The 10,532-nt window shown below is 52.6% G+C and overlaps 1 protein-coding gene across 1 annotated transcript in view; it reads right to left on the bottom strand.

Moving 5' to 3' along the window:
* RNASET2 (ribonuclease T2) overlaps window positions 1–9,643 on the bottom strand; it is a 31,282-nt gene extending 21,639 nt beyond the window's left edge. The window contains exons 1-4 of the mRNA XM_006871189.1: window positions 9,545–9,643; window positions 5,425–5,483; window positions 4,538–4,601; window positions 1,597–1,652 (exon numbers count right to left, since the gene is read on the bottom strand). Coding sequence (XP_006871251.1) covers window positions 1,597–1,652; window positions 4,538–4,601; window positions 5,425–5,483; window positions 9,545–9,643 — 278 coding nt within the window. The remainder of the gene's footprint in view (window positions 1–1,596; window positions 1,653–4,537; window positions 4,602–5,424; window positions 5,484–9,544) is intronic.
* Between the last annotated feature and the right edge of the window lie 889 nt (window positions 9,644–10,532).

Here is a 10,532-nt window from a genome sequence, read left to right on the forward strand (position 1 = left end):
ATGCGAACCGCAAGGTCGGCAGTTCAAACACACCTGCTGCTCTGTGGGAGAAAGAGGTGGCTTCCTGTCCTGATGTAGTGCTGTGGTGTGGCTTTATGATCCGGTGTGGCACTGTGGTGTGGCTTTATGACCCAGTGTGGCGCTGTGGTGTGGCTTTCTGTCCCCATGTGGCACTGTGATGTGCCTTTCTGTCCTGGTGTGGCTTTATGACCCGGTGTGGTGCTGTGGTGTGGCTTTCTGTCCTAGTGTGGCTTTGTGACCTGGTGTGGCGCTATGTTGTGGCTTTATGACCTGGTGTGGTGCTGTGGTGTGGCTTTCCGTCCTGGTATGGTGCTATGGTGTGGCTTTCTGACCCAGTGTGGCTTTGTGACCTGGTGTGGTGCTGTGGTGTGGCGCTGTGGTGTGGCTTTATGACCCAGTGTGGCTTTGTGACCTGGTGTGGTGCTGTGGTGTGGTGCTATGGTGTGGCTTTATGACCCAGTGTGGCACTGTGGTGTGGCTTTATGACCCAGCGTGGCTTTGTGACCTGGCGTGGTGCTATGGTGTGGCTTTCTGACCCAGTGTGGCTTTGTGACCTGGCGTGGTGCTATGGTGTGGCTTTCTGTCCTGGTGTGGTGCTATGGTGTGGCTTTATGACCAGGTGTGGCACTGTGGTGTGGCTTTATGACCCAGCGTGGCTTTGTGACCTGGTATGGCGCAGTTCAAATGCACCAGCTTTCTGCTCCCATAAAGATTTATGGCCTCAGGACCCATGTACAGGATCACTATAAGATGGAATCTACTTCATGACTTAAGCTTGATTTTGGGTTTCTGAGGAGCAACTTGTGGGCTTGAACCGGCAATCTTGAGGCTAGTAGTCTAGTGCTTATCCTACAGCTCCACAGCAGGGCTTCATATGCAAATACAGTATATGTAACGTGACCTACTGCTACAGAGAGATCCTGGCATGGCGCTGGGGGTAAGCACTGGACCACAAGGTTCAAACTCTCAAGCTTAAACTCAACTATTATTATTCTATAAAAGTAGAAAAGTCTAGAAAAGTATATAAAAGTAAAAGACCATAGAAGAAATTATGCTTTTGAGTTTACGGTATTGGAGAAGAATATTGAAAGTGCCACAGGCTGCCAAAAGAACCAACAGATCTGTGTTGGAAGAAGTGCAACCAGAATGCTCCTTGGAGGCCAGGATGGCCAGACTCTGTCTCTCATACTTCGGACATATTGTCATGAGGGACCAGTCACTGGAGAAGGATATCATGTCTGGTAAGGTGGAGGGTCAGAGAACAAGAGGAAGACCCCCCCCTCCCCCAGCAAGATGGATTGGCCAAGTGGCAGCGTCAATGGTCCCAAGTGTGGCAATAGTAGGGAGGTTGGCCCAGGACTGGGCAGTGTTTCGTTCTGTTGTGCATAAGATTGCTATGAGTAGGTACTGACTTGATGGCACCTAACAACAACAACAACAATTATTATTCTACCCAAGCAGAACAAAAGAACGCAGAATTAGGGTTATGTCAGAAAGATTTAAGATATTTTTAAATAAAGACCTCATCTATTCATTACCCGAATCACCAACGTAAACATGGAGACCACTGCTCACCATAGTCCATGGATGGTCCAGTAATCCAGAGTGTTGCTACAGTCATTTCCAACTTCCTGGGGAAGGAGAGAACACATGAAGAGCTCACTGACTCATCGCTTGTGGAAACACACTTAGCTTTTCTGTCCATGGCCTCAGCAAGGCACAGGGAATGTGGTACTGAAAGGACATATACCCAGGACCCCTGTACATTAATCACCCCGGAAACACGGGTGTCACGGGTGCGGTCTTCTCTATGAAGACAGCACATCTATAGTCAGACAACGCAGACCCCAGGGGGTAAAGACTCCCTACGCTGTTGGTCACAATGAAGCTGATCTGATGAGCATGAGTCATTGTCCAGCGGCTCACTGACCTGTCCAAACCCACCACTGAGAGAGCCAGGGGCTGAGCCCATGGAGCAGACTGGAATCCCCTCCTTCCAGTAAGAAAGACGAGACGTGAGGCAGCTCGCGGCCACTCCTTTTAAAACAAGACAATCAAGTCTACTGCTGGGGAGTCCATTCCAACTCAGAGCAGTCTCATGGGGTCTCCAAGGCTGTATGTAGGTCTTCATGGGAGCAGACTACCACATCGTTCTCCTGCGGAACAGCTGGTGAGTTCCCGTGGCAGAACTGTGTGGATTCCTCTCACACTGCACGGAAGCCTGGTGTGGTGCTGCAGGTGAAGGTGCTGGACTGCAAGGTCAGAGGTTCAAACTCACCAGCCAGTTCTCGGAAACCCTATGCCAGATCGCTATGAGTTGGAACTGACATGATGGCATTTATCAACAATATCACACTCTTTAAACCCCAAATAACTAAACCCATCGGGGTGAGTCAATTCCGACTCACAGAGAGAGCCACCCCATTAGATCTCTGGGAGCTGCCACAGCTTTCTCCCATGAAGCAGCTGGTGGGTTCACACAGCCGACCTTCCAGTCAGCAGGCCTTGCTTAACCACTGTGCTACCAAGGCTCCTTTCACGATCTTTGTGGCTGTTCCATGCCATCAAGTCAGTTACGGCTCACAGTGATTCAGTATGGGGTTTCCATGGAGTGGCTGTGGTTTGAAGAGCTGACCTTGTGGTTAGCAGGCCAGTGCTTACACCTACTCTTTAGTTGGTGTTGTTACCAAGTGTCAGTTCCGACTCACGGTGACCCTGTACAGGGTTTCCGACGCTTTAAATCTTTGCCGAAGCAGAAAGCCTCATCTTTCTCCCATGAGGCAGCTGGCGGGCTCCAACTGCCGACCCTGTGGCTTGCAGTTCAGTGCTTACTGTATGGAGCCACCATGCTCCCACACTCTGTAGAGACAGCCACGTGTCTAGTTAGACAGGCGTTTTCTCAAAAGAAACAGCAAGAAACGTATTTCGGCTATCAGACCAGACACAACGGAACCCTGTGTTGAGCGGTCCAGTGTTTAGCCCACAGCGTCACCCCAGGACAGCAGTCTGGTGCTTGTTGGTGAGTGCTGTTGAGTCAGTTCTGACCAAGGAGTGAGTGTACCAGATAAAATACAGAAAAGAAACCCAAGCTAGGTCCACTGCTGTGGTGAGTTCCAACTCAGAGAGACCTGGAGGACAGAGAAGTGTCCCACAAAGTTTCCAAGGCTGACGTCTTTACTGGAGCCCAATGCCACAGCGTTCTCCTTCGTAGCGGCTGGTAGGTTCGAACCATTGTCCTTTGGTCAGCAGCCGAGTGCTTCACCACTGCGCCACCAGTGCAACAGAAATTAGTTCTCAAACTAAGAGCAAACTGAGCAAGAGAACAAGTGAGGCTTCGCTTCCGTTTGCCAACAAGCGACAATCAATCAGGTTGGCAGTTCCAGCCCACCAGCCAACTCCGTGGGACAAAAATGAGGCAAATCCCACAAACAGTCACAGCCTCAAAAACCTTGTACAAGGTCGCAATCAGTCGGCATTGGCTGGATGGCCCCTAACAGCAATCACTAAATGCTGGAGACAGAGCATCCATGCACTGGGGTCTCTGTGTGAAAAGTGGCTAAGCACACAATGACTAACTGAAAGGTTCATGGTTCAAACCCACCCAGAGATGCCTCGGAAGACAGGACTGGCGATCTGCTTGGAGTCCTGCTCTTACAGGTGGGGTTGCCAGGAGCTGAAACCAACTCAACAGTGACTGATGTGCGTTAACACAGAGCCACTGCGGGAAACTTTTCTGAGGCAAAACTTCAGAACCAGTAACACTAGGATAGCGCACCAATATGGTGGCACCCTGTAAACAAAGGATGGCTAGACTTTGTCTCTCCTACTTCAGACATGTTATCAGAGGGGTTAGTCCCTGGGAAGGACATCATGCTTGGTAAAGTGGAGGGTCAGCGAAAAAGAGGAAGACCCCCCCAATAGGGTGGAATGGCACAGTGGCAGCTGCCATGGGCTCAAATCTAACAATTACGAGGATGGTGCAAGACCAGCAGTGTTGTGTTCAGTTGTGCAGAGTCACTATGAGTCGGAACCAATTCAATGGTTACAACAGCAACAGCAAAGCTCAACCAGACCCCGTTTAACCATGGCGCTTCTTAGACTATATTGTTAAGCTTCTACAAATCAGCAGATTGTGGCGACCCCGTGTCGAGCAAGTCTGTCTGCGTCGTTTTCCCAACAGCCTCTCTGTGTCCCATGTGGGCCATTCTGACAAGATTTCCAACTCGTCCATCAGTCTATGGCACACTTCAGACGACTGTTGGATCAACATCCCTTCCATATGCACTTGGCTTGCGTGACTGAGCTATGTACTGTGTTGTGTGGCCTGGAACCAAACCCACAGTGTCTCTGAGGTGAGGCTGTCACCAGAGATGCTCTGAAGACCCGTGGCTGGGACCCCTAGAAGTTGGGGGCAGAGAGGGGTGCGCGCCAATCTGGAGAGCAGGTTTGTGTGTGCTGGGCTGCGGGAGGAGCCGTCCCTCGGCACCTGGGAGCGGGAGCCATAGGGAACACTCACCTCACACACGGTGGGCGGCCAGTGGTGGACCATGATCAGTTTCTTCCACTCGTGGCTGCTCCAGCTAAACACAAAGCAAGGGAGTTCCAACTCAGTTCCCAAGCGACAGGTGGGTTTGAACTATGTATCTTCTGGTTCCTGCTTTAACCATGACACCACCATGCTCCTTGTTAAAGAGAAGGAGCTTATAGTCCACAAACCTTTATAAACTTATAAAGCAGCTAAATGACGGAAAACCATCCATTCATCCCATCACTCTACCCACCACCACCAAACACCTGTCCTAGGCCAGTGTTGGGGTGGGGACACTATGGACAGACAGAATGGACCCCTGCCTACAGTCATGAGTGGGGCTGGAGGCAGGACAGACAGACAGACTGATGGGATCCCTGTCCACAGACATGAGTGGGGCTGAGGATAGGACAGACAGACAGATGGGACACCTGGGGGCAGGGCAGGAGCAGACAGACGGGTGGACAGGACCCCTGCCCACAGACATGAGGCTCCGGTGAGGGAGACAGCAGACAGGCAAAGGGACAACTTGTGGTGGGTGTTCTGACCCCTGCTGACCCCTGTTCCCGTGGAACCAGGAATTAGAAGATGCTGTGAGCGTGAGGGCTATCACAGCAGGGTCCTCATAACGGGGAGGGGACAGACAGACAGAAGGACATCTGGACAGAGCAGCTCTCTCCAGGAGTGGACAGGTCCAGCTCCTGCCTGGTTCTTATTCACTCGCAGTGACCCTGCAGGACCAGACAGCCATATCGCTCTCCTGTGGTGTAGCTGGTTGGTTTGAACCCCTGACTTTAAGGTTAGCAGTCCAGTGTTTAACACACTACACCACCAAACTGAATCAGATCCCAAAAAAGACAAGCTTAAGCCCTCACCCCCTGCAGCTGTGTACATGACCTTGTTTGGGACAAGGGTCATTAACACGAGGTGGTCCCTGTAAAAGGGCAAGAGAGTAAGTCACGCGGGGTGAGATCCGACACCAGGAGCAGATGCAGCTATAGGTCGAGGAGGCTGGACCACTGTGGCTGCAGGGCCCCCTGCGTGTGGACTCTGTACCCCAGAAATGAGAATGAATTTGTGGTTCCCACCATGCAGTTTGCAGTCGTTTGTCCCAGCAGCACAGGGCACTCCCGTCGAGAGCCGTGGTGACGTGGTTGAGGACAGATGTCAGAAGAGGGCTGTCCCTTGAGGGAGGGATGGACTTGGGGACCCTCCCGAGTTTCCATAATGACTTCCTCTCAATATGTCCAGGTGCTCAAGGCCCTGAAGTCAGCACCCCTCATTCGTGTGGCCACGAGGCACAGCTGAGCCCGGAGGGCCGCTCCTGTCCCTTGTTTCTCTGAAGAATTGGGGACATTGGAGCTTCGAAGCAGTGATGGCTGAACACTGCCCTTACATCTATGAGACTAGGAGATGAAATCTCACCATCCTGGCTTCTCAGGGGCACGGTTTTCTCAATATTCTTCACCAACACCCTAATTAGAGACATCCAGTGTCCTCTGTTCCTCCTTCATTGTCCAGTTTCCACATGCACAGGAGGTGACTGAAATGTCCTCGCCGCGGCTCAGGTGCACCTGAGTCCTCAAGGTGACATCTTTGCTCTGTAAAACCTTCCCAAGGTCTTTTGCATGAAAGGATCCCAGTCCACAAGCCCCCGAGGGGAACGGGAGCTGGAGTCTGTCCTTGGACAGTAGGTACAGGCCACCTCCAGGTTCAGGGATGAGCTTTAGCGTGAAAAGAGCGAGCATAGAAGGCGCAGCAGCACACAAACATAAAAAGGCTCCTGGTGTGGGCAGTTCAAATCTCACGACCTGCGGTGCAAACCCACCCAACGGCGTGGAAGGAAAAGACCGGGAGATCAGCGTTTGTAGGGATAACAGCCAAGAAAACCCTACATGGCATTTCTACTGTGGGGTCACCATGAGGAGGAACCTACTCTGTGGTAACAGGCTTATTCATTCCTTAATTTGGAAAGGGAGGTTTTAACAGATGGAGTCCTGGTGTGGCATTGTACCATCAGTTCTAGATTGCGAACCACAAGGTCGGCAGTTCAATTCACCACTTGTCCTTGGAAACCCTATACAAGGTTGCTATGAGTTGAACTGACTCGACAGCACTTAACAACAACACGGATGTAAAAAGGTCCCAGCATCAGAAAGCATCACACAGCAGACTGATGCAGACGTAATTCCACTGCAAGTAAAACTGAGGAATGTGGGGCTCAGAGATGCTGAACGGAGGCAAGGATCTCTCCGTTGAGCCGGTGCTCTGAACGTGGACTTCTAAATGGTCAGAGGACAAATGCTGTTTCCTGAGGGCATCCACGTGTGGTGTTTGTGTGACAGAACTCAGACACAGCTTTCCACACATTTACTTTATAAAGTACAAAACCACTCTAGTAGACATTAGCCAAATCAGACAGACTCATGCTATGGTAACCTGTACAATCAGCCACCTCGCCCACAGTGTGTGCTGACTGTGAAGCCCCATGTCTGCTAGCTTCAGCAGAAGTGTGGGGGGTGGAGGGGTAGAGAGAGGAAGGTCAACAGGATAAGAAACTCAGAAAGGGGAAGAAGAGTCATGCCCCCAACAGTACCACCATCTAAAAATAAAGATGCTTCCAGCAACAACATCTCTTGGGCCCATCTGCACCAAAAGACCTTGGGAAAGTTTTACAGAGCAAAGATGTCACCTTGAAGACTCAGGTGCACCTGAGCCAAGGCGAGGACATTTCAGTCACCTCCTGTGCATGTGGCAGCTGGACAACGAAGGAGGAACAGAGGCAATTGGATGTCTCTAATTACAGTGTTGGCGAAGAAAACTGACTGTAACGTGAACTGTCAGAAGAACAGACAAATCTGTCTTGAAAGAAGTACAGCCAGAAAGCTCTTTGGAGGTGAGGATGGTGAGATTTCATCTCATATAGTTTGGACATATTATCAAGAGGGACCAGTCCCTTCATGCATGGTAAAGCGGAAGGTCAGTGAAAAGTAGGCAGACCCCTAACGAAATGGACAGACACAGGGCAGCAACACGGGGCTCCAACCAAGCGACGATTGTGAGGACAGCCCGGGACCAGGCAGTCTTCTTCTGTTGTACACAGATGGAGCTGACTGGACGGCACCCAACAACAACAAAGACAGTTCCCTCTACTCCGGCACTTGCCAAACGCCTCCCTTGGTCGGTCTCCTCTGTTGCTGCCGAACCGCCACTGACTGGACTCACGCTCGTTAGGAGCCCATGCGTGTCGGGCAGAACTGCTCAGAGGTTTCAGGCTGTCTTCCGAGGTGCCTCTGGGTGCTGACCCTCAGCAGGCAATGGTCTTCCCGTTCCAGACAGCATTTACTGCAGGTCCTCAAAACAACCAGCTCCGAGGCTCCCACCTCCCACCATCCCAAACATCTGCTGCTGCAGCTGCTGTGAAGTCGGAACTAGACACTGCTCTGTCCTGTGCCCTCCCGATGAGCTAACCAGAGTGACTCATAGGGTTTCACTGACTCATTTTCACAAGTAGATCACCAGGACATTCTTCCTACTCTTAGTGTGGAAGCCCTGTTGAAGCCTGCTCAGCATCTCAGCAACACAAAAGCCTCCACTGACCAAGGGATGGTACCTGGACATGAGGTGTACTAGCCAGGAATCGAACCCAGGTGTTCCCATTAAAACAAAACACTCATTACTGCTGAGCTGATTCCGATTCCTAGCAACCTAACCACCCCACAAGGTTATGGAGGCTGTCAATCTTGCCAGGAGCTCTGGTAGCGTAGTGGTTACGAATCAGGCTGTGAACCTCAAGGTTGGTAGTTCAAAACTACCAGCCGTTCCGTGGGAGAAAGATGAGGCTTTCTGCTCCCGTAAAGATTTACAGCCTCGGAAACCCTGTGCGGGGTCGCCACAAGTCGGAACTGACTCTGCGGTACTTAAGAACAGCATCTTTCTCCTGCCAAGCAACTGATGGGTTAGAAATGCTGATCTACGCTACTCTCCCGTATAGAAGGTGGCCTCAGTTCAAACGTCTTCTTAGCGTATAAGGAAAACCACAGACTCCAGGAGTTGCTGTGTTGAATGACCTGGGACAGAGACACTCACACCTATGTTCAGAATTACACTTTTTAGGAAGTACTCACGTGTTCAGTAAGAGGTCTGCAGTGCACAGGGAATAGAGTACCAGGCAGCAGAGGAAGGCGTTGTGACATACTTTGGGCTTCATTGTGCTGAAAAGTGAGAAGAGATAATATCACAATGTGTACGATACCCAGACCCTAAACAGTGCGCACGATACCAAGATTTCAAACACCAAGTTTTCAGTTTTCTTGAAAATATAATGTCCCGGGACATCTTTCAGCATTCTATAAATTGTCTTCAGTGAGTACGTTTTACAAACATCACACAGGACAGTGGCAGCTTCCACCCTAAGGACACTGCCTAGACCTGGGGTGACCTGATGTGGCTCAAGGGCCAAGGAGGGAAAGGGTCTGAAGGCAGCCTCCGCAGTCTCCGCTTAGCTTTTACGAAGCAAAAGGGAAGTAGGGAAGGTCACCCAAGTGTAAGGCAGTAAGGGGGTCCCGGCGGTGCCAGAGGGTGCAGTGAAGCCCAAGGCAGGTCAGCTGTTCATTGCCAGTCAGTAAAGGGGCTCTGGTAGCATAGTGGCTGCAAACCACAAGGTCGGCAATTCGAAACTACCAGATGTTCCGCGGGAGAAAGATGAGGCTTTCTCCTCCCGTAATGATTTCCAGCCTCAGAAACCCTGTACAGGGTCGCTATGAGTCGGAACCGACTCCACGGCCCATAACCACTACCACCTACTAATAAGACCATCCTACAAAGAGGCAGGTGACTTAGAATGACAATCCCCACCTTCATGTGTCCCTCTGGGGGACCCCTGCACCCTGCCACTTAGCGCTGCTAAGGTCCCCTGTGCGCCCCACAGAGCGTCTCCCTGGGGAGCTCCTGTGTCTTCTGCTCCTGTGCGTGTCCCTGGGGGACCCCACGTACCCTGCTCCTGTGCAGCCCCCTAGGGAGTCCCATGTGCTCCGCTCCAGAGCGTCTCCCCGGAGGACCCGGTGCGCTCCGCTCCTGGGGGACGCCGTGCATCCCGCTACTTTGAATATCCCTGAGGGACCCCCCATGCGCCCCGCTCCAGAGCACCCCCATGGAGGACCCCGTGCGCTCCGCTCCTGTGCGTCCCCCATGTTCCCTCTCTTAAGCGTTCCACAGGGGGATCCTATGCACCCTGCTCCGTGTGTTCCTCTCTAGGATCCCGTGGCTCCCACTACGCACTCGAAGATCCGAGTCCAGTGCAAACGCCCGGCGACACAAGGGAACCTCTGCGGCTGCAATGTCCAGCGGTCCGGCGCGGAAGCCTCACCCTGACCGCCGTGCCAGAGCCCGCGCCTCCACCAGTCCCGGGGTTCCCAATCCACGGTTCAGACCCCAAGCTTCCGCCACCGGACAATAGTGCGCAGGCGCCGCCTCAACCTCTCCCCGCCCCGCCCTGGGGCCCCGATCCCAGCCCCTGGGGCCCCGCCTCCGTCCTGGAGGGGTTCCACCTCGGAGACCACACCCCCCTCCTGGGGCCACGCCCCAGCCTCAGGAACACCGCCCGGAAGCCCCGCCCCCGGCAGGGTCAACGCCCAGGGAGCCACCCCCACCTCCAGCACCTCCTGCCAACGATCACGCCCCCACGTGTAGGCCCCGCCCCTGTCAGGCATTTAGATCTCTTCCTGGGGCTTGCTTTTCAACCACTTCTCACCACACCCTGTAAAGGCTAGGTTGTGAAAGCCCACCTCCCACCACACCCTGTTAAGGCTCCATTGTGAAAGCCCACCTCCCATCACACCCTGTTAAGGCTGCATAGTGAAAGCCCACTTTCTCTGAGCCCTAAGGTGCATCTGACCGAAGTCTAGGTATTTTCAGTAACCTCATATCGGTTACCAATCGGGCTGCGAACCTCAAGGTCAGCAGTTCGAAACTACCAGCTGTT

The sequence above is a fragment of the Chrysochloris asiatica genome, unplaced genomic scaffold, assembly GCF_000296735.1.
Source record: "Chrysochloris asiatica unplaced genomic scaffold, ChrAsi1.0 scaffold00162, whole genome shotgun sequence".
Taxonomy (NCBI): Eukaryota; Metazoa; Chordata; class Mammalia; order Afrosoricida; family Chrysochloridae; genus Chrysochloris; species Chrysochloris asiatica.